The 27,403-nt window shown below is 40.2% G+C and overlaps 1 protein-coding gene across 15 annotated transcripts in view; it reads left to right on the top strand.

The window, feature by feature from the left end:
* EPB41L2 (erythrocyte membrane protein band 4.1 like 2) overlaps positions 1-27,403 on the top strand; it is a 219,020-nt gene that overhangs the window by 101,291 nt on the left and 90,326 nt on the right. For all 15 annotated transcript variants that reach the window (XR_003910426.1, XM_029943386.1, XM_029943390.1 and 12 more), the window contains one exon: positions 201-407. Coding sequence is in view for 14 of the 15 variants with exons in the window: in XM_029943386.1 (XP_029799246.1) it covers positions 201-407 (207 nt within the window). In the remaining variant the exon portion in view is untranslated. The remainder of the gene's footprint in view (positions 1-200; positions 408-27,403) is intronic.

The following is a 27,403-nucleotide window of genomic DNA, read 5'->3' as shown; positions in this document are numbered from 1 at the left end:
ACCAAATTGGCAAAATGAGAAAATGGGGGAAGGAGATTTGGGGAAATATCTTTTCTAGCAAAATTTTGAAGTCTTTTAACATTGTAGAATGACAGTGTTTATAATAATCACAATTTCTGCTGAACATTTTTCCTTCTAAATACTCTGTCTTCTGCAAATTGATTAACTCTGGTATGAACTTATGTTTTTTCTGTCACTAGCCTGCTGAAGAAGTAAATAAGGAGAGAGAAGAGAAGGCTAAGGAAATACAGGAAGACAAATCAGAAGAAGCAAAACGGGAGACCAAGGAGGTGCAGACCAATGAGCTAAAATCAGAGAAGGCTGCTCAGAAAGCCACCAAGAAGGCCAAAACAGTCCAGTGTAAAGTGACCCTCCTGGATGGCACCGAGTACAGCTGTGACCTGGAGGTGAGACGTGGTGCTGTTAGGGTAGCTGTCCTGATGTGCAAGGTGGACGCGGACGGTATAGGCCGCCCTCACTCGTGGGCTGGCACAGGGTGTAGATTTTTGTGTTCCTATAAGCTAGTTTGTCAGTTGTGCTTTAAAAAACAAGAGGAGTGTGTGGGTGGCTCAGTCGGTTAGGTGTCCAAATTCGGCCCAGGTCATGATCTCGCAGTGTGGGAGTTCAAGCCCCACATCAGGCTGTGCTGACAACTGGGAGCCTGGAATCTGCTTCAGATTCTGTGTCTCCCTCTCTCTGCCTCTCCCCTGACCACACTGTCTCTCGTTGTCTCTCAAAAATAAATAAATGTTAAAAAAAAAAAAGTATAAAAATATAAAAAAACAAGAAAACATAGGAGAGGGTTATTTCCATTACAAACAATATTTCCTGACCCTTAGTGGGGGAATCAGAGCCAGTGTTCTGTTCGTTCACACTGATCATGTGTATTGGCTGGTGTGTGTTCTGAAGGGGACTTGAATAGTTTGACTGTTACCTTTGTCAAGGGTTTCACTTGAGGAGAACCAGTAGTATTAGGTTGATACTTCAGAGTCATGATGATTTCAGAACTTAACCCTTAAGTGTTTTTTATCCCGAGTCTGCTAATTACTTAAAATCGAGCTCATTTATTCAGTTTCGTTTAATTAAAAAACACTCATGATTTGTAAAGCATATAATTTATTAGCATGGATGTCCGAAACCAATATAATTAAAAAAATGTTTTTTAACCTTTATTTTTGGGAGAGAAACAGAGTACGAATGGAGGAGGGGCAGAGAGAGAGGGAAACAGAATCCAAAGCAGGCTTCAGGCTCAGAGCTGTCAGCACAGAGCCTGACACGGGGCTTGAACTCATGAACTGTGAGATCATGACCTGAGCCAAAGTTGGACACTTAACCTACTGACCTGCCCATCAGTGCTCCATCAGTATAGTTTTTTAAAGCATCTAGTGCCTTATAATTTTGTCAGAGCTTGTTACTTTTCATAGCTAAGTTCCTTTATTTACAAGAATATGTGCTCATAGCTGCTAAGCACTGACCAACTGTGTCCAGAGCTTCGAATGGACTATTTCACGTAACACTTATAAGAATCTGTATGAGGTAGGTATTATTGTGGGTGTTCCCATTGTCATAGTGGGGAATGTAAGGTTTGGAGAGTTTAAGTAATTTGCTCAGAGTTTCGTGCCAGTTAATTAGTAGGTGAGCCAGAATTGTAGATCTGGCGGTTTGACTCTGGATGTCATGAATCTGATCACCAAACTACCCTGTTTTATTTGTTACATGTGGGACCTCTTTTATTTATTTAAAATATGGTTTCTAAATAATAGTCTTTTCTTTGGTCTTCTCACTTATTAAATATTAAAATTATTTTTCCTAATTCTTCACATTCTTATTCGAAATAGAAGTTATAGTTTAACTATAATGAAAACATTCAGCTTGGTGAAGTAGACCTATCTAGTTGAACGGTATTTTATTATATATTTAAACCTGTATTAGAATACAAGGTATGGAGGGTGCCAAGGTGAATGATTCATGGTTCTTTATTTTATCTGTTTTACTTGTTTAAGTTATAATTGTTTAGATACTTCATTTATTTCAAAAACAGGAGTGGCAAAGGAGAACTAAAGATCCTTAAAGCTCTGAGAGAGAGCTTGGAGGGGCAGAAGGAGACTGGTAACTGTGTCTCAGGTAGGGTGGGAACAGGAAGAAAATAACAGGATGATGGTGCGAACTTGATTCGTTTACATTGACCACATGTCCCTTGTTTCTCCTGCCTGTCCTAGAAGTTAGGGAGTCGAAAATTTGAGAACCAACTTGATGATAACTTGTTATGTGACCTTGAGCACTTATTCGAGCTCTCTGGGTGAGTTCCCCAAAACTGATTTCCTCTGTGGAATATAAGATGGCTTAGATAATTCAGAAGGCTCTGGCTATCTCTGAAGCTCTTCATAGCACCAAACCTCAGGATTTACCGATGTGCTTTATGGTTTAAATCTATTTCCCCTCTGTCTCTTTTAAAGTCATGATGTATGTAAAAACTACAAAGATCTAGAAAAAAAAATGGATAGTTGTTGATTTCCCATAAAAATTTTACTCAGGTGTTCCCATTTTGCCATGTGTTTCCGATTTATGTATGTATGTATGTATGTATGTATGTATTTATTTATAGGAATCAAAACCTTGCTGAAGTCTTGTTCCCATCTCTCTTGCTCAGTACATCTTTTTACCATGTATAAATCTACTTTGTTCATTTTAACTGCTGTGTAGTTTCCTTTGAATGACTAAACGAGTCTATCCATTCCTGGACGGAGGCTCATTTTCTTTATATAGTATAACAGCTATTGCTCCAGCAATCCTAATCATACACCTTGCCTTGTTTCTTCAGGGTAGACGTAGTGGAATCGCTCCCTTGGTTGATTGCAGTTTTGCTTCCACTGTTTTTCCGGATCCTGCCAAAGTGATCTTCAAAGCAGTTGTGTCAGTTTAAATTCTAACCAGTAGGGCACCTCGGTGGCTTAGTTGGTTAAGTGTCGGACTTCGGCTCACATCATGATCTTGCCCATGAGTTCGAGCCCCATGTCAGGCTCCAGGCCGAGCGCTCAGACCCTGGAGCCTGCTTGGGATTCTGTGTCCCCCTCTCTTTGCCTCTCCCCTGCTTGCACGCTCTGTCTCAAAAAATAAATGTTAAAAAAAAAATCCCAGCCAGTAAGTCCTGAATTGAATTTTCCCACATTGTCTCTACTTGTTCGTGATTTGGCATTCATGAATATTTTTCAATCTAGGGTTTTTGCATATAATACCTTTTAATTTCCTTTTATCAGCTTTGTAACATTTTGTTAGCTAGGTTGTATACCAGCCTCATAAAGTTGCTTCCCTTTTAATATTCTCTAGAAAAGTTTGGTTAAATTGGGGATTATCTATTCTTGGGAGATCTGGTAGAACTTGCCTTTAAAACTGTCTTGGCCTGGTAGGGTAGGAGAGTGGGTTTGGGTTTTTTGTTTTGTTTTGTTTTTTGTTTTTTATTTGAATCATTGATTCAATTTCCTTATACTTAATAGCCTGTTTCTGGTTTTTTTTTTTTTTTAATTTTTAAAAATGTTTTTAATTTATTTTTGAGAGACAGAGTCAGCGTGAGCAGGGGAGGGGCAGAGAGAGGGAGACACAGAATCCAAAGCAGGCTCCAGGCTCTGAGCTATCAGCACAGAGCCCGAAGAGGACCTTGAACTCACCAACTGCAAGATCATGACCTGAACCGAAGTCGGATGCTTAACCAACTGAGCCACCCAGGCGCCCCGGATCAGTCTTATTAGTTATGTGGCTAATGTTTATGTCTCTGTTAATTGTTTAACTGCTTTATTTATCAACTAATATGGGAGGTATGTTGAGATCTCTCCCTGTAATTGTTGATTTGATAATTTCTCTTCATATTTCTGTAAGTTTATGCTTTATAAACTGTGAGGCTAGATTATTTAGATGGCAACGTGCAAAATTATATGTTGTTGGAATCTTTTCTCCCTTTTTACCATCATATAGTACCTTAAAATTTATTTTGACATTAATTTTACTGTACTGGCTTGATTTTGGGTAGGATAGGATTTGCAGATTTGCATTGTGCAAACATCATCTTTGTTGTTGTTGTTGAGGAGACATGTTTTTAAATCCCATTTGAGAATTCAGTCTTTTAACTGGTGAGTTTATGCTAGCTATTTTGTATGATGTATGTGGCCTTATCCTGTCATCTAATTTTGGGCTATCTGGTATTTTTCTTTGTTTATGATTGCTCTTTTAGGAATGACATGATATTTAAATGTTTTATAGACATACTTGACTTAATAAAGTCTAATATTAATCACTGCGCCTACTCCTTTTTCCCATCTGTTTAGCACTCATTTGTTGTCGGATCTCCTTATGGAATGGTACAAAATAACATTCTTATCTGTGTACAGCTCTTCCCCCTTCTAGAACTCTGCCACTCATGGAGAAGGAAGTTGTCCTGTTGCTTGAAGCAGAGTTGACAAAGAATGCAAAATGAAATGCAGCAAAGTTTGCAATTAACCAAAGTTAAATTTACCTTGAGTTAAATTGGTTGCAAAAGCATAGGAATCTTTATTTTTATGATTATATTAATGTACAGATAGATTGGCTTTTCAGTTAATAAATGATTACTTCATACATTATTAAAAATGAACTTTTGAGGACAGTAGAAAAATTTGAAATAAATGTGTAGCATATATGTGTTGAGTAAACTTGTTTCTCCTTTCAGGTACAGAGCAAAATGAAATCAGAGGAGGCTTTAGTGATGTGATTCCACAGCTGATTTTATGTACCCGCAGTTCACTAGAATTCTGTCTAGGCAGTGACTTTACATTTGACCACAGGCCGTAATTCATCTTTGTCATAATAGCTCTTATAACAATGCAAATGTTATAGGTTGTTTGGTTCTATGGTTGCTTGCTTACCATGAGTCTGATCCTCATCAGACCTGCTGCTATTTCCTCTTTGGGAGCAGAGCCCAGAGGACAGCCGTCACATGATTTGAGTGCTTTCATGTTTCCCATTCCAGCATTGACCTTGGACAGATTGGGTGATGTGCTGATGCCGCTTCTCTGTAGTTCTGTAGCTCTTGTCCGGAAGTCGGTGTCTAAGGACTGCTTGGGGAAGTGTGCTGTGGGAAACCGTAGCTATTCATGTACTTGCAAGCACTCAAGGAAGATAAGTACAATGTGGGAAATAAATACTTTCACTTCATTGTTTTTGGGAGATTAGGTTTGTTTCCATCTGTTGACTGTCACTAAAGATTATGTCTGTCATGGCTTTTTAAATGCCTCTTGTTACGGCTTCTTTTAGTTTTGTATGTCCATGTGTCTAATTTTCAACTAAGACTTTAGATCATAGCATTCCCACTGAAGAGGGCCTGCTTGTCTTCTGAGGGTAGCACGGCCTTTTCAGGGGTCTGGAGGAGTTGGCATGACCTAGCTTAGAGAGACCCTACAGAGTACAGTGACGTTCTAGAAGGCATTCAAATGCCAGGATGAGAAGATTAAAACTGATCTGTAGAGCAAAGTGAGCTGGAAGAGGTTGTGAAGTCATTGGGACGCAGGACTTAGCAAAGTCAAGAATGCTGTTTAGATTTCAGGATGCAGTAGGTGGTCGGGTGGCTGCAGTAATTGAGGGGGAGCTTTTCATTCACTACATTTTTAATGATGCACATCAGCAGTCTTTATAGAAATGACTTCATCAGTGTGATTAGAGCACTGGGAAAGGCTTCCTGTTTGGGACAGTCGGTACCTTTACTCAGAAACAGCTCCCCTTTTTAGCCATTTCATACAAATGTTACTCTAATACCTGAATAATTTTTCTAAAGAAAGATAATTCTTGGGGATATTATTGTTTGTTTGGTGTCTGTCCTAACATGATCTGTTTCTCAGATTACTTCCTTCTCCATGTGACCCTCTCTCCCCCTGTATTCCTTGTTCTGTTCATTTTACGGCCCCCCGTTTCCTCATTGTTTTCTCCTGTGTGCCATCTGGGACCATTCTTTCTCGAACCCCAGGAATTAGGTGAATAAGATGCTCAGGGAGCCATGGCAGCCCCACTTTCAAAAACTAATTATTGTCTTCGGAGTCTGAGTTCTTTTGAGAAAAGAATACATGTTAATATGTGGATACAAATGCCTCAGACTATAATATTTGTGAGAGTAAATGTTGGATGAGAGCGTTTTCAGGGAATGATTGTAGTTAACTGGAAAAAAATAATATGGAAGCAGCTTGACTTTAATTAATGTTATTTTTGGCTTATGTAACAATAGGCTTATTGCTAAACCATGCATTAATTTTGACCCAAGGCCTGGTCTCTGTGCATTTGTTCCAAATCTTGGTGTGAAGTGTCTTTTCATTGTTAGTGGAAATGACACTTTACATCTTATAGTAATTGATAATTAATATAAAGTTTTATTATCAATTGATAAGGATCTCAAATATTTCTTGAAAGCTTTGAGGATTATATTTTCTAATGGAAAAAAAAAACCCTATGATTTCTGCTCTTTGCTGTCTGTTTTTTTCTTACTGGGATATTTAATGTCATGTAACAAGCTCCTTTGGTACCAGAATTTGAATGGCAAGAAGTTTAGGAAACTCCCAGACTCCACATACTTGTTCCAGAGACTCAGCTATGCGACTCCTGCGATGGGATGATTGCCATTTGTCATTTAAACTCGGCGTGGCAAAGTAGTGGGACTCTTTCCTCTATGAAAACCATACAGTAAGGTTTGGTTTAAGCCATGGATATAAAGTCAAGAGACCTCTGTTTCCTTTTCTTTTGACTCTGGATGTCTTGGGGCAGTCACTTCCTCTTTTTTTCTTCTATTCTCAGATTGCAAAGTAAGAATGAAAATACTTGCTTCCTCTGTTTCTCTGATTGAGCTAGTTTTACTACAGCTGATAAGTCTGTATATATATTTTTTTAAGTCTGAAAATAAATGTGAGAGTCCCTGCAAGACTTGGGGAGCAAGAGTGAATGTGCGTTCTGAGCTAGAGTGGCTCACATTTTCCTCTGGCGTCTGGAGGTTGTTCCCACGTGGTAATTTAGTCTGAGAATTGAGGGCATTGTTTCTGCCCACACACAAATGCCAGTACCATTTTTTCCCTAGTGCTATGCATCAGGCGATCAGAATGTAGGCTCTTTTCGTCAGTGTTCTGTGTAGAGTATGGGTCTCAGAAGTCCAATGTAATTATCATTGCTTTTGAGTGTGTTTTAGTGTATTTAGTTGGTTGCTTATTCCCCTTTCACTCTCCAAGTTGTTTCTTTGAGACCTCTAGCACTGACTCTTAATTAGATTTATTAGGGTTTTTTTTTAATGTTTGTTTGTTTTGGGGGGGAGGAGGGCATAAACGTGGGGTGGGGTGGCAAGAGAATCCCAAGAAGGATTCATGTGGTCAGCGTGGAGTCCAATATGGGGCTCCATCCCAGGAACTAAGAAATCCTGCATCACCTGAGCCAAAATCTAGAGCTGGATGCTCAACCCACTGAGCCACCCAGGGTGCCCCGTAAGTTAAATAATTTTATTTTTTTTTATTTTATTTATTTTTATTTATTTTTTTTTTAGTTAAATAATTTTAACCATCTACATACTTATGGAGGATCTAAAGTTGTGGCCCTTTATACACTTCCATTAAAATATTAGATTTAAATATGGGTTAGGAACTTGGAACTGTTTATTTTTAGTTTATTTTTAATGTTTGTTTATATTTGAGAGAGAGAGAGAGAGAAAACGAGCAAGCAAGGGAGGGGCAGAGAGAGAGGGAGACACAGAATCCGAAGCAGGCTCCAGGCTCTAAGCTGTCAGCACAGAGCCTGATGTGGGACTCGAACCTATGAGCGGTGAGATCATGACCTGAGCCAAAGTTGGCTGCTTAACTGACTGAGCCACCCAGGTGCCCCAGGAGCTTGGAACTATATAATTGACACATGCTGTGTGCAACATAAAATCTCAACAAGATAGGTCCAGGTGGAAGATTTCTGTCCAACTATCCCTTTAGCTTAAAAAAAGGATTAAAGATGACACTTCTGTTCAATAACTTGTACTTACTAAGTGGGAAGAGGCTGCCATACTGTGTGAGTGGTTAAGTGGTTTGGTCCAACTCAGAGCACCAAGGATTCACAGGAGCAGGGCAGAGCGTGGGCTTTCCATCAAGTCTCTCCTTAGCTGGGCATTCAGGACTCTCTTAAGGAATCACCTCAGACCGTCGTTTGAGCTCTTTCGCTACTGGAGTTTTGGTTTTCCTCTGCCAGCCTAGTTGTTCTTCTATTCATCTACATCCTAAATTATCTTTCCTTCCTTTGAGTTTCTGTTCAGACCATCTCTGCATTTGATTTTCTCCCTAGCCCCACTTTTCCTCCCCATTGTTTAACGTCCAACTCACACTCAGCTTTTAGAATGTTTTCTTTCTTCCTCTGAACTTGTTTGCACCATTAATTTGGCAATTAATCATGCACTCTGCCTTCTGAAAGAATCGCTTGTATTGTGTTGAAAAACTGCTAAACTCTTGAACTGTTGTTTGATTTCTCTCCTATTGTTTCTTCACACCGATTGGTAGTTCCTGAGAAAAAGGACTTTCTGCTTCTCTCTCCCCGTAGGGCCTTCACACAGGACTTTGTACCCCATTCATAGAAAGTAATTGTTGGTTGATTTTTCTCTACTTTCTTGGATATGTGTAAAATTTTCATCCTTTCTTAGCTAAATGATTGAATTTGCTTATTTTTGTCCCTCATTCTCTCCACTCTCTCTATTTAGAAAAGTAAGAGTTGGGTGTGTGTGTGTAGATATATGTATTTCCCACCCCTCGTTGCTACCTCTGTCTGTCACCGCCCTGCTTTTTAAATACTTAGAAACGGCAGGCTGACTTCTTGGGCTTACGTGAATGAAACCGTGAAATTCCTACAAAAGGCTGTGAAACTGCTTGGTAAGAGCCCTGCGGAAGTGGGTACGATGTGGTCCTGGCCCTTTAGGAGCTCAGGGCCCTACAGGGGAATATGGATTCCCAGAGCCTAAGAGTTCTTTCCCTTAAATGGGATCCTCCATGGGAGGTTGCTTGGTGGCTGGAGTGTACGCCGGGCTTGGAAAGAATGTAATTAATACCTGATTCCCTGCCTCTTTCCAATAGTGCACCTCCGGAGCACATTAAAAAAAATGACATGGTGTTCATTTCTAGGCAGTCAAGAATGCTACCACATGCTTTATCCTTTCTGTGTTTCTCACTTTTGGTTTCAAAATCTGGGGCTTGCCCTTGCGTCAGTGGTATTTTGAAAGCATTAAATGTGACACTTGAAAGTAACTTCTCACTGTGAGTAACCATCTTGATGTAATTTTGAAGGCAACATCCAGCTCTTCCTGGCTCTTTTTTATTACACATGCTGCCAGGCAGGCTCACTCCTTGATAATCTACCATTTAATACCATTTAATAAGTTTTCACTCTATCCTGAAGGTAGTGGTGGAACAGGCACCAGGTCTTTGAATACTTTTCTGTTTTGAGTGAAAATTAAATGAAGGTTAAGATTAGAAATGATATGGGGGCGACTGGGTGGTTCAGTCGGTTAAGTGTCCAGCTTAAGCTCAGGTCATGATCTCATGGTTTGTGGGTTCGAGCCCCGCATCGGGCTCTGTGCTGACAGATAGCTCAGAGCCTGGAGCCTGCTTCAGATTCTGTATCTCCCTCTCTCTCTGACCCTCCCCTACTCGCTCGCTCGCTCTCTCTGTCTCTCTCTCAAAAATAAATAAAAAACATTAAAAAAAAAGATTAGAAATGGTATGAAACTCATTTTCAGAACAAGATTTTTAAAATAATTTTTTTAACATTTATTTATTTTTGAGAGAGAGAGTGAGACAGAGCATGAGCAGGGGAGGGGCAGAGAGAAGGAGACACAGAATCTGAAGCAGGCTCCAGGCTCTGAGCAAGAGTTCAGCACAGAGCCTGACATGGGGCTCAAACCCACGACCGTGAGATCCTGACCTGAGCCAAAGTCGGACACTTAGCCAACTAAGCCACCCAGGCACCCTTCAGAACAAGATTTCTATCTTAAAATCGGTTCAGATACATTTTTCTCATGCACCATAATATATATAGGCATTGAAAAATTTTAGCTCCTTGACAGAATTCATCAAATGAAGACATAAAATCTTATTTCTCTTAGTCAATAAAAACTGAAAAATATTTTTTGTTAAAAACACTATTCAGAATCCCTCTGTTTTTGTTAACTGTTTTATTTTTAGTCACCTTTCTCTCTTCTGGGGAAATTAAAGACAATGAAACTGATAGTTTTATTTTTCAGGTGTAGATATTTTGCTAAATATTCTCCCTGAACCTGTCTCCCTTTTCCCCTCCCCCACAAGACTGGCGATGTGTGCAGGAGCCTGAAGGGGCCTGGGCTTTGAGAATCCTGCTGTTCCCTCGGCCTGTTCATTTAACAAGTGTTGGGGCCATTCATTTCATCCTGTTCCTCCCCCAGGAGGATTCATAATTCTGTGGCCTAGTAAAAACATAGAATTTATCATTAATATTTCCAGTAGTGTAATATAATATGCTAACATTTGGATCTTAAAAGGGATCAAATACAATAGAACATAATAAAATCTGGTGTATAACATGCACTGATTAACCCAGAAAAAAATTTCTTCAAAGTGGCTAGAGGATGCAGGCATTGATACAGGATCTGTCAGATTGCTGTTTCCATAGTTTGGTTCATTATGTTCTGCAGCAGTCACACATGGGCTCTGATAGAAAAGTTATGAGGAAGGGGCACCTGGGCCGCTCAGTTGGTTAAGCGTCCGGCTTCAGCTTAGGTCATGATCTTGTGGTCCGTGAGTTCAAGCCCTGCGTTGGGCTCTCTGTTGACAGCTCAGAGCCTGGAGCCTGCTTCGGATTCTGTGTCTCCCTCTCCCTCTGCCCCACTCCTGCTTTCTCTCTCTCTCTCTCAAATATAAGTAAACATTAAAAAAAAAGTTATGAGGAATATTACTTTTTTTTTTTTTAAACTCTTACAGCACCTCCAGACAAAAGCCCCATGCTGCCTGTTAACTGCATCTCATACCTGTGTTTTGTGTGCGGAATACACCATTTTAGCCTGTCTGAGTCTGATTTTACATCCCTTAGTTATTTAAACAGAGAGGAAAATTAATCTGGGTCTTAGGATGTTGTATTTCTTGATCTCTTTTCATATTTCTGTCAGCAGCAGTTTAAAGCGAATCAAGTAAGAATGCTCTGCTAAGCTGTTCTCTGTAGCACAGAAAGCCTGTCTGAATCAAATGTCAGAATTCATTTTAAGCAAATACTTTGCAAAGAATGTGCTGGCCTGCAGAACTTGATGCTTCTGGGTTTTAAAATAAGTCTTAAAGGAAACGATACTTAGCAACATTCAAAAGAAGATAACTATGAAAAAAATTCCGTTCCCTCATCTGGCTAGAAGTCTGATACCAGCCTCTCTCTAACCATTTTAGTCACTTTTAAAGAAGTTATACTTTTTCATAGACTTATTTCAAGTTCTGCTATTCACAGTAAATAATAGAAAAAGTTAGACAAAAGGAAGTTATATTTTCCTTTCTTAGGAATTATTTTATTTAGTGTAAAATACATTTTTAAAAAAATTTTATTTTTGAGAGAGTACGTGCCTGTGTGCACTCTCAAGCAGGGGAAGGGCAGAGAGAGAGAGAGAGAGAGAGAAAGAGAGAGAGAGAGAGGGAATCCCAAGTAGGCTCTGCACCATCAGCATGGAGCCCCACGCAGGGCTTGATTCCACTTGATTCCATGATCTTGTGAGATCATGACCTGAACCAAAATCAGGAGTCAGACATGTAACTGAGTCGCCCAGGCGCCCTTCTTAGGAATTATTTCAATGACTGGGTTCCTCATGTCCCTTAGTAATGGTATGTAATTTTTGAGAAAAATAGGAAGTTTAAGAAAGTCATATTTGCATAGTATTTTACAAGTTTGGTTTCAAAACTTTTCATTTAAATACACCTTGTGTGTTCAGAAATAATTTTTATCCTCAAATATTGATTTGGTTCCTACTCTTGCTGGGAAGATAAAAAGAAAAATACCTTCTTTTTCCTCTAGAGCTGCTTATAAATTTGACTTTCAGGGATAAACTTCACCTACAAAGCAAGAATAGGACTGAATGTCCTTGGTAAAGTAGCGTTCATGAGTTTGAGACCACGGAAGTACCACCTTCTCGTGGCCTGGATTTGGCAGCTCTTCACTGGGAGCGGGGAGTGCCTGCATTTAAGTGTTTAGGAAAACCCCACAACACCTGACCCGTTACATTTTCTATTTAAAAATGGTTAAATAGGAATATCCAAGCAGAAATAAGGGATTACAAGAAAAGATTTCAATGCCTCCTTCCTCCTTGGTCAAGGATAGCATAACGCGGAAACCTTTGTTAAGAGCAAGCCAGTGTTGCTAGGTTTGACCCAGACTTTTCTTGGCTTGGCTTTAACTGGGAGCCCCCCCACCCCTCCTTACAAAGCCAGGGTGTCACTGGGCTCACTTCTGCTAAACATGGAAGAGATGGGTTCCCATCCGCAGGAGAGGTTGCAAAGAAAACATAAAATATAAACCCATGGACTCTATCGCCCCACCTTTTTCAGTTTGCTATCCAAAATTTCATTGGTGCAGATTCTGTTCTGTTTTTCCCTTTGTGTTAAGGTGGGGAAAAAATGAATCTGTGCAGGTGCTCATGTGCATGTGTGTGTGTACATGTTACATCATTTTCTTTTCTAACTAGCTTCCGTAGGGAGCAGAAGTAAACGTGCGTGTCCAGTCTGCCCTCTTTGATTGGCAGTCCACTTTCTGCTTAGGAAAACTTGAGCCGGAAGCTCGTCTTCTCAGCAGGCCCAGTGAGTTAGGCACCCCCTCAGTAGAGTAGCACATACCAAAGTTGTCGGAGGCTCTCAGGTCAGCTATAAAGAGACTTTTAATTGGTGGTGGTAGCTCTAATAGCATCTATTTTGACATTGTTCATTACTTTCTTGCAGATGCCTTTTGTTAGTTTATATTCTTGCCTCATTATTTCCTGCAGGTGCCTGGATAATCATTTTATTCTCCATGTGGGATTAATTTGGCAGAGTGGAGGTAGGTCAGAGGAAAGGAAAAGATGGAGATGGTGTTTTCTTAAAATAGGTCAAATTGGATTTTGTCATTAATAGGTGTAATTTATTTCTTATTCATTTGATTTGGGTCATCATCTGTTTACATAAAGTGTGTGATTTTGTCCACCAAATGTTTCTGGACCCAGTCTTGTGGGGATACGGTGGAGGAGGAGTCCCTCTCCTCTGACTCTTGTCAGAGCCCAGGGAGCAGAGGGCAAAGGTTGTGCTCAGCGTTCAGGCTGGATTCCAGACTCCTTCCCAATAGTAAGAATCTTGTTCCGGTTGTGGTGAGTAGGGCAAGTACCCAAAGTTAACATTTCTATAAAGCTTTTTAAAATTTTATTTTATTAAATAGAGTGAGAGCGAGTCAGGGAGGGGCAGCGGGAGAGGGAGAAAGAAAATCTCAAGTAGGCTCCACACTCCATGCAGAGCCCGACACAGGGCTCGATCCCACGACCCTGGGATCATGATCTGAGCTGAAATCAAGAGTTGGGTGCTCAATCTACTGAGTCACCCAGGTGCCTCGTTTTTATAAAGCTTTTTAATTTATAGAATATGATCTCCTTTATCCCCACAGAAACTGACGGAGGGAGGGTGGGCTGTTAATAGACGAAGCTCCACATTGGTGCAGTACTTCTCACATTTAAGTGCACTTCTGCTCAACTTTGTAGTGTTTAAAATCTGGATGTACCTCACCATGCAGGTGAAAAGATTACTGTTTTTCCCCCTACCCCACTCTCTTGCTCAGTGTTTCATAATTCTGTAGAGATGAGGTTTGCAGAGTAAGATCACGGTGCTGGTGAGACCAGTGGGATGCCCAGGGTTTGGTGGGGGTGGGGGGGGAGGGGGAGGTTTATTAAGATAGGACTTGGGAGATCTTTGTGCAGAGTCTGGTTATCAGCTGTAGGCACACATTAATTCTTATTCACTGTGCCCAAGTCAGTCAGGGAGAAGAAAACTGGTCCTTGCTGCTCAGTCCTGTGAACAGTCTCATTAGAAGGCCAGGGAATGATTTACAAGCGAGAGAGAACTGCCAGGAAGAATGAACTATAGACGTCAGTTGGTCAACTAATTCTTCTCTTCACAGTTAGAAAATCCTTGAGTGATTCCAGGTGATAATCATAAGGTATCTTTGTGAACATGAAATTCAGAGCAAGGGGTATTACAGCAACAGAGTAACTGGTGTTTTCAGCTTAGCGGTGGAGGGTGAGTGTACCTGCCAAGGGCCAGAATAATTGTGCTTTGAGGCCAGGAACCTACCCTTCTTCCAAGTGATACTGATAAATTTTCACTTTTTGTTCTTCCTACTGCTTGCCGTCCAAAAAGCCCATTTGGGTCTGTAGACTGGGATTAGACAGACACAGTCTGTCTCTGTCTTTCTTTCCCTAGTGTTTTAGACATGCATTCCTAGGTCTCCTGCAGTCAGAACATTCATCTCTCCGGTGTACTGAGTTTACATAGGTTTTCCAGTTATACTGTTTCCAAATTCTGTTAGAAACTGTACCGTGGCCTTCAGTATTTATAATTGGGTATATTGTTCACCTCATAGGCTTGGGGTGGGAGTTGAAGTTGGGAAGATGAATGATTGACCTGAAACTTATTTGCTGGGTAAAAGTATTATTTCTGTTGGAAAAGATTCTGAATTTCAAATAGATGTCACATATCACTTTGCACTTTAGGGAAGAAATAATACAGGATGGCTTGGAGTTGACCATCTGGGGATTCGAATCCCTAGGGCAGAGAGGCATTATGAAGGAAGTTTCCAGTGCACGAACAGATGGTACATGCCACAGAACAGCAAATGAGTTATTTAGAAAGTACATTTTCCTGTTGAAATCGTGCACCGATGATTAGATCTCTAGGTTGATTTGTGAAAGACAGAGTTTTTACCTCACTTGAACTCAGGCCAGAACTTAAAATCTTTTCTTTCTCTCAGATTCTTTTTCTGGTTTTTGGTGCTCTTCTCCCTTAGATTTTCTTGTTCCTACTCCCATGGTGATATTATTCTTTTGCAGTATAATACAAAAACATGTGATAAGCTTCCTACCTCCTTGTTCTCCTTCTAGAATCTACATTCCTCGTTCCTCAAATGTGGCAGATTTCTCAGCTAAGTAACAAGAGCATCCGTGATTTGAGTGAATGACTTCAGTGTGTGGATGATTGATTACTTGTACTGCCTTCTAAGAGATTATTTGCATTTTAAAAGAAACTTCTTGTCTCTAAAGAATCCTAAGTGGTAAAATTTCACTAGTGAAGCCAAGGCACGAGAAGAAATCAAGGCAGTCTGTGTGAGTCTCGAAGGCTGGATTTACGGCGTCTTTGGGTCAGGTGGACACAATGCTGGCAAGGTAGACTTTAGGGGAGCCATGATTCTGAGCCGTGCTTACCCAAAACTTCCTAACTTTCTTGCTTCTGAAGCCCTATGTTTCTCTCTGATCCCTCACAGTTTTTCTCCTCATAGAGTTGAGTTCATTTATGTGTATTTTAAGTCTAGAGTCTTGAAGATTCACCCAGAACCACCACCCTTAGCCCGCCTCTATGGTGAACAATGGCCTTGTTGTCATTTTCTCTTTGGTTTTACATGAGTTTGTTAGTCACCCACCAGGAATGAAAAAACTTTTACTTGGGGAAAAAATGTCAAGCTGAATGGAAACATTGTTGTCTCGGATCAGTGTTTAAAAACTGTGCTATCTCAAAATGAAATGTGTTTTTTTTCTCAGATTGTCCAAAAGTTTTTTTGTCATTGAGTTCAAGAATCAAATTCAGGTGGTGTGGTATAAGAAAATTATCGTTGCTAAAAATATTCGAGGCCTCTCTTTTTGCATCAGATCTTGTTTCCCTCTGTTTTACGGCTGTAATAAAGTAAATATTTAAGGTGATTCTGCATTACAACTTATACTTTGGTTCGTTATTAAAAAAAATTTATTTTAAAGACTCCTGGCCAGTAGAGGTAAGAATAGTCTCATTGGGGCCAGTTTGTGGTAAGATCAGATCTACATAAGATCTATGGTCAAATGTGTGTCTTGTGTTTTTCCATGTGGTGATCGTTTTATTTCAAATGTAGTTTGAAAGATAGTTGTCATTAAAGATTGTTAGATACATTTTATATTACAGGCTCTGCAAACCAGTCATGTTTTAAATGATTTTTAGTGAAATCTTGAACACTTGGTGTATTTTCCTTTGGGTCCTGACTTTTGTGTCTCTGCCTTTGAAAGGGAAGAAAGGTGCGCACACCGCCTTGCATGGTGCCTAGCCCGACTGAAAGCTAATGGACTTGGAGTGCGAAGGCACATAGTCTTACTCTGGGAGAGGAGATCTGTTCGCTGACCTTAGCCTTGCCTCATGGTCAGACTCCTTGGCTAAACTTTTTAAAAATACAGGAGCACGGAGGATTTTTAGGGCAGCAGCATTACTGTATGATGGTAGATGTGTGTCATTATGCATTTGTCCAGATCCACAGAATGCATGACACCAAGTGTGAGCCCTAATGTTAGCTGTGGACTTGGGTGATTATGACTGTTTCAATGTAGGTTTATCAGTTGTACCAAATGTACGTGGGCGGATGCTGACCATGGGAGGAGACGATGCATTTGTGAGGCCAGAGGGTATATGGGAAATCTCTGTACCTTCTCAATTTCTGTGAACCTAAAACTGGTATAAGAAATAAAATCTATGTTTTTAAAATTTATTAATTTTTTTTTGAGGAACAGAGAGAGCACGAGCAGGGGACGGTCAGAGAGAGAGGGAGACGCAGAATCTGAAGCAGGCTCCAGGCTCCGAGCTAGCTATCCGCACAGAGCCTTGATGCAGGCCCTGAACCCACGAACCGTGAGATCATGACCTGAGCCGAAGTCGGACGCTTAACTGACTGAGCCACCCAGGTGCCCCAATAAAATCTAATACAAAAATTGCAAAAAAGTACAGATGCCCAGGTGTCACCTTTGTCGATCCTGGGTTTGATGCCAGGCGCGAGAGTTAAGAACTGCTTGGAAGGCTGTACCATGCTGTCTGCCAGGCACCCCTTGCAGACCCCTGTTCCAGGTACAGGGTGGATTCCTAAATTAGCCCCTTGTTGATCCATGAGTACAGCTGGCGAGGGGTTTTCCTCAGGTGGCTGGAAAGTGAGTGGGGTAGAGACCCTCCCTGGAGACTGCGGGAGGTGGTATTAAGTGTCTGTCTGGGTCTGCCGGACAGCTGCTTCCTCGCTCTGATTTGTGGGCCGAATCTGTCTGTTAGCCTTGGCCTTGAGCAGTGCTCCACAGAGTAAGGGCTTGAGTAGCGTTAGTCGTCGTCACATTTTAAAACCCTGATTATGTTTTTCTCAGGATCCTTCTTTTTTTCTTGAATTTTTCATGAAAGTACTAAAATCCCATGCCTTGGATAAATTCCCAATAATATTTTTATATTTGATCAATAACTTAGTGACTGGGAAGTCCCATAATATATACCACTTCGATATTCACAGTGACTTTGCAATTTAAAGTACTTGCTTAGACTCTGAAATTTAGTTAGTACTCATACAAGGAAGGAAAAAACCACATGATTAAAAAAAATACATTTGGGGCGCCTGGGTGGCTCAGTCAGTTAAGCATCTGACTTCGGCTCAGGTCATGATCTCACGGTTTCGTGGGTTTGAGCCCTGCGTCGGGCTCTGTGCTGACAGCTGGCTCAGAGCCTGGAGGCTGCTTCAGATTCTGTGTCTCCCTCTCTCTCTGGCCCTCCCCTGCTCGTGCTGACTCTCCCTGTCTCTCAAAAATAAATTTAAAAAAAACATAATAAAATTTTAAATTATTTAAAAATAAAAAAATAAAAACAATACATTTTATTTTGAATAAACCAGTCCTTAATGTCCAAGGATTTATCTTCTTGTTAGAGAGTCAAGAGAGAGACATTGTCCATAACCAGTTGAATTGGAAAAAACAAAAAAAAGTCAAAGATGAGTTCCTTTACTTTACCATCAAAATAAACAAGACTCTAGGACTATATAGGAATGTAGTCAGATTCTGCATATCAGAAATTGCCGGCTATTTGTCAGCTATTCACTTAGAGAGAATGAAGACTTAGATGATTCTTCCTGATACGCTACAATACCATTTCATTTTAACTTTTATTATGAAAGGAAGGCATTTAAAGGACCACTTTTTATGACATGCATTAGAACTGACAGGGGTGTTTGTCATCATTTAGTTAAAGACAGAACCAAAAAGGAAGTATAATCCTTTGTATAAACTTTGTGCAGATATTTGCATTTCGTCAACAAATAGGGTTTGTTTAATGAGCTTTGAGCTGCTTGGCTCTCGGGCTTCTGTGAGGTTTTCTGCATCCCCGGGTGAGGGCTGGCTGTGGGATTACCGTGGAGTCAGCGTGCGGGTGAGGGCTGCACCCTGCGGGGGGCGGGTGGTGGTAATTTGTAATTACTGAACTTACCTAGTTGCTTATGGCATGAATTGTGTGCTCAAGAGTCAGCAGACTGGGATAGAGAAACATTCCAAATACTGCATTTAGACTTACACGGACCTAGAAGCATTATGTTCATGAAATAGGGCCTTTCAGTGTATAAGACTGCTCATTAAGGTGCGTATATGATCTGCACGAAAGGTGAGCCTCTATGCTTATAGCTTTGCCAAGGTTTCCTTTAAAGTTGTTGCAGGATTTAGTTACCGGAAGGTATTGTGCAGTCTATTCTGGTCGAGTGTGTTTTTGTTTTCGTAGCAGCATTTTTGTTTTTATTTCTACCATCTAAAACGACATTATTCTACATTGTTCATGTCCACAACATGGAGAATTTGCTCGCTGTCCAGTCCTAACCGCCTGAATCCTGTGTAATGGAAAAGAAATAGAAATTTTGTAATGACCTGTGACAGGTTGTTTTGCCCCTTCCCTTTTGTAGCCTAGTCTTGAATACTATATAAGAACAATTTCTTCTGTTGTGATTTATAAGAAACCTACATGCTACATAACCTTGGGTAGTGTATGTTTATTTTTCTATCTATGGATGTATATACGTACAGGTTTCCTGATCACTAATGAATAAGTTTTCAAACTTTTCAACTACTCAAAATAAGATACATGTGTCTATATATGTATGTGCATAAATGTACCCATTTTATGTCTACGTACATATTTTGTATATAATATACACATCTTTGTGAGTAGTTGGAAAATGTTTTCAAATTTAATTCTTATTAATGATCAGGGAAACTTTATTTAAAAATATTATAAATTGACATTTATTTCTGGAATTAAATTTTCAACACACACAATAATTGGATATGGTTTCTTCCTTTTGTTGGGATTTCCTTTCTTTAATTTTTTTTTCATGTTTTTGTTTATTTTTCAGAGAGAGCATGAGCTTGAAGGAGGGGCAGAGAGAGTGGGAGACAGGGAATGGGAAGCGGGCTCCAGGCTCTGAGCTGTTAGCACAGAGCCTGACGCAAGGCTCGAACTCAAAAACCACCAGATCATGACCTGAGCCAAAGTTATAGATGCTTAACTGATTGAGCCCTCCAGGCTCCCCTTTTTGTTGAGGTTCAGTGAACTTTGGGACAGAGGTATATTGACAGCTTGCTCCCTCCAGGCTCCCCTTTTTGTTGAGGTTCAGTGAACTTTGGGACAGAGGTATATTGACAGCTTGCTCAGATTGGTAGGAAAAGAATGATCTGATAAATGAAGGCCTTAGAGTATTTGAGACTCTCTTTCCTCTTCTGTATGGTTGTCTTTGATTCCTTCCTTGGCATGACAATGTATCTGTTGTGTTTGTTCTTTGCATACCTTTCCTTCCTTGGCCTTTTATATTTGCATAGTGTAGTTTAGAGCTAGCGCAAAATACATAGCTCAAGGGGTGTAATGTATGCATTGCATTGTGCCCTTCCCAGCACTCTGTCCTCCGCACACAAAGACTGCAGTGTGGACGGATGGTGCTTTACAAAACGCCAGTGGTGTGTGGCATCCACTGCAGTCTGCTGCGTAAGCAGTTGCACAAATTCCTCTAAGTTGAGAGGCCTCCAGAAATGTCATGTTTTGGCCTCAGTAGTGAATACCACAAATAACCACAGGCACGGGGAACTTTGCTCCGCCTCTCAGATTCCAGCCTGCCTTTCTTCAGCTAGATCTGCTGTTGATTACCTTTCTTTCTTTCCTTCTTTTTTTCTTTCTTCCTTCCTTTCTTTCTCTTTCTCTCTTTCTCTTTCTTCCCCTTTCTTTCCCTCTTTCTCTTTCTTTCTCTCTTTCTTTCAGTTCAGTCCTTGAATAATATATGTTAAGCCCATCTAAATTGTTGGTATTTTTCCCCCCTCTTTTGGAGGTCTCTAATATATTATGTAGTCTTTTAAATATGAAAAAAAAATCCGATACCTGGAAGGTGGACCAAAGGACTTCTTTTAGTTTAATTTTTCAGCCCATTGATTTTATATTTCTGGTCTGTGCTGTAAGTGGGGTTAGGGAGAGGCAGACAGGGAAAAAAGATTGTAAAGCTTGTTGGCATTTAATATTAGAAAGTTAAGATTTTTTTTTTGAAGTGCATTTGGCAAGTTTTATGAACAGGTTTATGGTTTTCCTGGGTTAATTAACTTGGTGCTACACAGAGTAGCAATCGACACAGTTCGTAGTCTGAAGATTCTAGTTTAAGAAGGGATACGAAGCAAAGGCATGCTTTCAGTTAGCACGGGGAAATTACAGTGAAACTGATGTCTTTGCGAAGGAATGTAAAGTCTATAACCCCCCACCTCCTTCTGCATAACGGTGGGGCATGGCCTGCTCTTAGGAAAAAGAGGCAGATTGACTTTTCTGCTTTTGTCATTCCTCTAGTTCCCAAGAAGTATTTGGAAATACTCTAATGACTAACCAAGGGTTTAAGTACAATGTAGAATTGTGAAAATGAAATGTAGGTCTGCGGCTGTTCCTCTCCCAGAATGTAGTTGGCAGTGTGTGTTTGGTTTAGTTCCTTGAATGTCTATGGGTGGTAGCCCATGAGCTAGATCCAGGAGATTGCATAAGACCACTAGCCAGAGGCTAGAATTCTACTCTCCGCTCTGCCAACTTTTGGGCCGGTGTGATGGCACCAAGCCATTCCATCCAACAGATATATTTTGACCTACTGATGAGCCAATTTCTCAATGAAATGCTGCCCCAGAAGATGTTAAAGTAAGACGTACTTTTGCTTAAAGCATTCAGTCTACAAAAGTAATATCAAAAGGAGTAGAATATAAGAATAAGGGGGCGCCTGGGTGACTCAGTCAGTTAAGCGTCTGGCTTCAGCTCAGGTCATCATCTCACGGTTCGTGGGTTTGAACCCCACGTCGGGCTCTGTGCTGACAGCTAGCTCAGAGCCTGGAGCCTGTCTTCAAATTCTGCGCCTCCCTCTCTCTCTGACCCTCCCCTGCTCCTGCTATCTCTCTCTATCTCTCAAAAATTAAAAACAAACAAAAAAGACTTAAAAAAAAATAAGTACCATAGATGTGTGATAAAATGCTTGAAGGAGAAAGGTGAATATCGGGAAAGTGGAGTAGATTTCATAGGGAAGGAGAATTTGGGGATTTTTGTAGAGGTAGTGTTTTAACTATCGGAAATAAGTCAAGTTAAAAAAGAAATTGAGAGTATGCCTTGGCAAGCCCACAGCCCTCGTTATCTGGGACAATACTCCCCTCCCCCCCAGTGCAATGATAGGTACTTGTACTGGTATTTTCGGTGCACGCAGCAAAACAAAATATTTGTATTTTCTGCGTGGTTACAGATGTATATTTGTAGTCCTTTCATGAAATGGAATTCAAATCGTTGTTTGTAAAAAAAAAAAAAATTTCAAAACAATGATAATAGGAGAAAAATTGCCTTCCTGGATAATACAGAGTGCTAATTTTTATGGATACCACATATAAGAATTCCGTCCTTCAAAAGAAATTCAGGAAATCAAACTGAAAAGTTAAATAGGTTAAACTGTATAATCTTAGTTTTCTAATTTGTGAAATGAGATTGGATGAAATAAGTGTGAAAGCTCTTTAATCATATTTAAAATCAGTTTTAGGGCAGCTCAGAAAGGTACTGTGATTTCAGCTGCCTTTTAATGAATACATATGAAGTGCCAAGTATTTTATTAAGCACTTTAAATACACTTCATTTAATTATCACTATTATACAGTAAGTGTATTTGACTTTTATATTAGGGAGAGAGTGAGAGGGTAAGCTGGGTGGGGGGGAGACAGACAGACAGACTGACTGACTTCAGCAGGTTCAGCATCCAGCACATAGCCTGACACAGGGCTGAATCTCAGAACCTTGAGATTGTGACCTGAGCTAAAATCAAGAGTCGAGTGCTTAACTGAAAGAGCCACCCAGACACCCCAGAAGTATTCGTATTTTAAAGACAGGAACTGAGGCCTGGCAACGGTAGGTAACTTGTCTTGGGGTACATAGCTGTCAAGAAGCGGGGCTGTTCAAGTCCAGGTCACTGGCGTTTTTTTTTTTTTTTTTTTGCAGTATCTTTCCTCAGTATAGTTGAGAATCAGTGATTCTAATGAAAGCTGGTACAAACAGGAATCTGGAGGGGAGAAGGAACGGTTTCACCTGGCATGCCTGCCCACGTCTTTCTGTAATACCATTAAGAGATGTGCCTTGGTTCCTTTCTCCTGAACGATGAGCATCATTATTTGTGGAGTGTGACACAAAGTGACCTGGGGGGGGGGTGAGGTGGGCACAGAGACGCCGGGAGCCACTGGGTGATACTCGGGCAAGTTTGATTGCAGATGTGTATTCCTAGAATGTAATCACATGGAGCACTTAGTATGTAGAATTTAATATGAGATAATCTGATACAGTTTCTTTATAAGAGAGAAGGAGTGTGCTGTTTTGTTTGCCTTTTTGAATTAGCTTCTAAAAGCAGATCAATTTTAGTTTTAAGAGTAATTTCTCTGGGTTTTCTGTTAGTTTTCTTTTGTCAATCCCTTACCTTAGCTTGTGCTTCTTTCCCTCTTGTCTTGATGGCTTTACTATGTTTATTATTTTTATTTTATCTTTTAATTTTTTAATGTTTTTTTTATTTTTGAGAGAGAGAGAGAGAGAGAGAGAGAGAGAGAGAGAGAGACAGAGTGCGAGCAGGGGAGGGGCAGAGAGAGAGAGGGTGATACAGAATCTGAAGCAGGCTCCAGGCTCCAAGCTGCCAGCACAGAGCCTGATGTGGGGCTCAAACTCACAAACTGTGAGGTCATGACCTGAGCTGAAGTCAGATGCTTAACCAACTGAGCCACCCAGGTGCCCCAATTATTTTTGAAAATGAATGTCAAAACCTTTTGAATGTTAATGAGTCAGAATAATAAAATAGTGGAATGATGTGATTATAGAGTAATGGATTTCATTTTATGTGGCTGGAGATCCATGGAGTTTTCTTAATTTGAGAGTTTTAGCATTAATCAACTATGATGTCTTTTACATAGGCAAGATGCCTATTGCCTTACTTATTCTCTGTATTGTTTTCAGTTAGAATTTTTTAAAAGATTTTATTTTTAAGTAATCTGTATACCCAATATGTGGCTTGAACTCACAACCCTGAGATCAAGGGTTATGTGCTCTACTGTGAGCCAGCCAGTTGCCCCTTCAGTTAGAATTCTGATGAAATACATGTAGACCTCCTCATTCTGTCTTCCATGTCTGAAATTCTTTGATATTTTCCATCTTTCTTGCATTCTGGTTAAGTTTTTCAGATTCATCTTGCATCTGGTTTTCTCTTTAACTGTGTCAAAATCTGTCCATTTGGATTATAATCTGTTGTTACAGGTTTTATTTGTAGATACTCTGTTTGGTTCTTTTCAGAATCTGCTTATTGATGTTTTATTGATATTTTATAGTATTGATTTATTTCTTTAAACATGCAAAACACACTTATTTTGTGTTCTGTACATTACTGTATATAATGTAATTCCATTATCTATAGTATCTGAAAATCTGATTCTGCTAATGCATCTAATACTCAATAATAGTGATTAGTTTCTTGTGTGTGTTTTGATTATTTTTATTATATTTGTTGGGATTTTTTTTTTCTTAATCTTTGGGAATCATTTGCTTTAGCCAGACAGCTGGATGTGTCCAATTCTGATCCAGTTTAAACCAAATTCTCTTTCTTGGCATTTTTGAATCATCAAGATAATGGGTGAACTTTTTTTTTAAGTTTAATAAAAGTGTTTCAAAAAAATTTTTTTAATGTTTATTTATTTTTGAGAGACAGAGACAGCATGAGTGAGGGAGGAGCAGAGAGAAAGGGAGACACAGACTCTGAAGCAGGCTCCAGGTTCTGAGCCGTCACCACAGAGCCTGATGTGGGGCTTGAACTCAGAACAGTGAGATCATGACCTGAGCCAAAGCCGGACGCTTAACTGACTGAGCCACGCAGGCGCCCCAGTAATAAAAAGTTTTAATGCCGTTCTCCAAAATCTGCTTGAGGGCCAGATCATGGTAATTTTTTTCTCCCTTATTTCTTGAGATAGATGGTTTGGAGAAAAATAATTCTGATGTAGAGTAAGTTAGTATTAAAAGAAGATAGTGCTTTACTTAGCCAAGTAATTTTGGGTAACATCGGGTTGAATGATGGGAAACAAGTATTTTTCACCATAGAACTTCTCATGGTATCCTACATGCAAGTAGGAAGCCGGCTGCCTAGCAGTTAAATACATTAGGCATAATTTTCCTTACCTGTTCTTCCTCCCCCTCTGGGGGATGTGAGTATATACATGGGCATCTCCTCGGGCTAGTGGAACCAATGGAACGAACATGCTTGACAACTAGAGGTCTGCCTCCTCATACCCTTGGCCTCTGCCCATTACCTCCTCACGATCTTCACCTCAGTGTCGATTCCGCTCTGCTGGAGAAATGTGCGTGCACGTGCATGCACATTTTGTATTTATACTTCCCGAGGGAAGATGTGTTGCATTTGATTAATCTTTGTCTTTCAGTAGAACTACTTATTGTATGAAGCTATCTCACAGGCTGTTGGTTAGTGTTCTTTGGACCAAGTAGCTAGTTATTTGTAAAGGAGTAGATTCACAGGACTTTGTTTTGCCGTGAGCGATTTCCTGTTTATTTTTTTCTGTCATTTGACTGTAAAGTTCCCAAGACGATCTGTGTCTTATCGTTGTTTTCATCATGTCTTAACATAGGAACTAATGTGTATTAGATGCTGGATCAGAATATGTTGAGCCTTTTAGCCTGGCAAGCTCTTGCAGGCATCCGAGAGCCGCGGAGTGTAACTGGCAGTCGTTCTGCGCGGCTTGTCTGTGACGGAAGGGTTACTTTTCTCATCTTCCTGTAGTCTCCAGTGTCGTGTGAATAGAAACTGGCTCCATCAGACTCTATAAACACCCAAAGTGGAAAATAAGTTCTTCTGAATATGCTGTTTCTCCGCCTTAAAAGAAATCATTTCCTTTAAGGTTCCTTTCAGATGCCACAGTCTTGGTAAAGCTGTGGTTTTTCTCAGACCCTGTTACTCATCTGATCTTCGTGTTACCAGAGCATTCTGCACATGTGTCTTTTAGTACATGTCGTGCAGTATTTTTACATTCTTGTTTTACCAGCCAGACATTGAGTTTATTAAGGGTGGAGATGTTGAATGGAAGCTTAAGTAATGCATGTGTGGAGTTAAGATCTAATCAAGCATTTATAAAATATCTGTTTCCTCGAGAAGGGAAGGAGAGAATAGCAGGGAAGCAATCTGAGCCTCTAGAAGATACTTTGATGTTTGTTAGATATGGGCTAGTGAGAGAACAGTTTGTGACCGGATTCAGCTGATGGAGTGAGGCGCTTGGTTTGGCACCTTGACCTGTACTGTCTCATTGCATTAACTTGACCCTCACGAGCTGTGAAATACCTCTGACTTCCTTTCACAGTTAAGGACACTAAATGGTTTGCCTGTTGTCATACTTTTAGCAAAGTGCCTACATGGTGTTGGATGAGGGAGGCACTAGGTCTGACTTCAGCCCCTGTGGGGATGCCCCTGACACCCACCCCAAGCTTCCCAGCACACAGTGCCAAATTGTGGTGGTGAGCTTTGTGGATGTTTCTCTCTCAATCTTCTAGGGGGATTCTGCCCATGAGAGCATGTTTCTATTTTTGAAATGGAAACCAGTGAGAAAAATAAGATTTATTAATGAAAATGCACTTTAAGCCAGTGTTGGAATATGTTTCCTCTTTGAACGGAGGTATGTGTTCATAGACATTAGTTGTCTTAAATATTCTTTTGACCCTACTTTCAAATTGCATTTATCATCAAATACTATGAATCTCCTTTTGTTTCTGTTACATTTCTTCATGATGTCTAGCTGATTTTAATAGTTTGTTCATTTGAAAGCAGTTGTCACGTGTAGCCAGATGTTTTGTAGAAATGGTAAGTTTGGGAAATTTTATCTGGTTAAAGGTCAACTTGTAGTAGCCTTTGTTGAATTTTTTTTTTTAGTGTGTTTTTCTAAATAAGATCATTTCTGTTTTACAGTAAATACAGTGTCTTTTGGGAGTCATTAATACCTATTAGAAATGCACGGAAGATTATGTTCAAGTAGATAGATGTAGATAGGTAGATCTATCAAGCTATAGTAGTTTGCTCTATTTGTTATCTCTGATAAGGAAAGTTCCTAATTTCAAAGTCCATGCTGAAATTGTAGCTGTGGTCAGTCACTGGGAGCCTGAGTTGGTTCATTAAAATAAGTATGTAATAGTACACTGTAATGTTTTTTCAGTTGATTCAGTAAGTATTCTTGGATCACTTATTATGATGGGCCATTTTATACTCACTAGAGATTCAGAAGTGAACAATGTTGTTGAAGTTCATGTCAGAGAAAGTGAAATCTATCTTAGATTATTACCTTTAAAATATTCTTTGCACATGAACAGACACTTCTCCAAAGAGGACATCCAGATGGCCTACAGGCACATGAAACGATGCTCAACATCACTCATCATCAGGGAAACACAAACCAAAACCACACTGAGATACCACCTCATGCCAGTCAGAGTAGCTAAAATGAAGAAATCAAGAGACTATAGATGCTGGCGAGGATGTGGAGAGACGGGCACCCTCCAACACTGTTGGTGGGAATGTAAACTGGTGCAGCCGCTCTGGAAAACAGTGTGGAGGTTCCTCAAAAAACTATCCATAGAACTCCCTTCTGACCCAGCAATAGCACTGCTAGGGATTTACCCAAGGGATACAGAAGTGCTGATGCATAGGGGCACATGTACTCCAATGTTCATAGCGGCACTTTCAACAATAGCCAAATCATGGAAAGAGCCTGAATGTCCATCAACTGATGAATGGATCAGGAATATGTGATTTATATATGCAATGGAATACT

The sequence above is a fragment of the Suricata suricatta genome, chromosome 7 (assembly GCF_006229205.1).
Source record: "Suricata suricatta isolate VVHF042 chromosome 7, meerkat_22Aug2017_6uvM2_HiC, whole genome shotgun sequence".
Classification (NCBI taxonomy): Eukaryota; Metazoa; Chordata; class Mammalia; order Carnivora; family Herpestidae; genus Suricata; species Suricata suricatta.
This window is presented reverse-complemented; position numbering and strand designations above follow the sequence as displayed.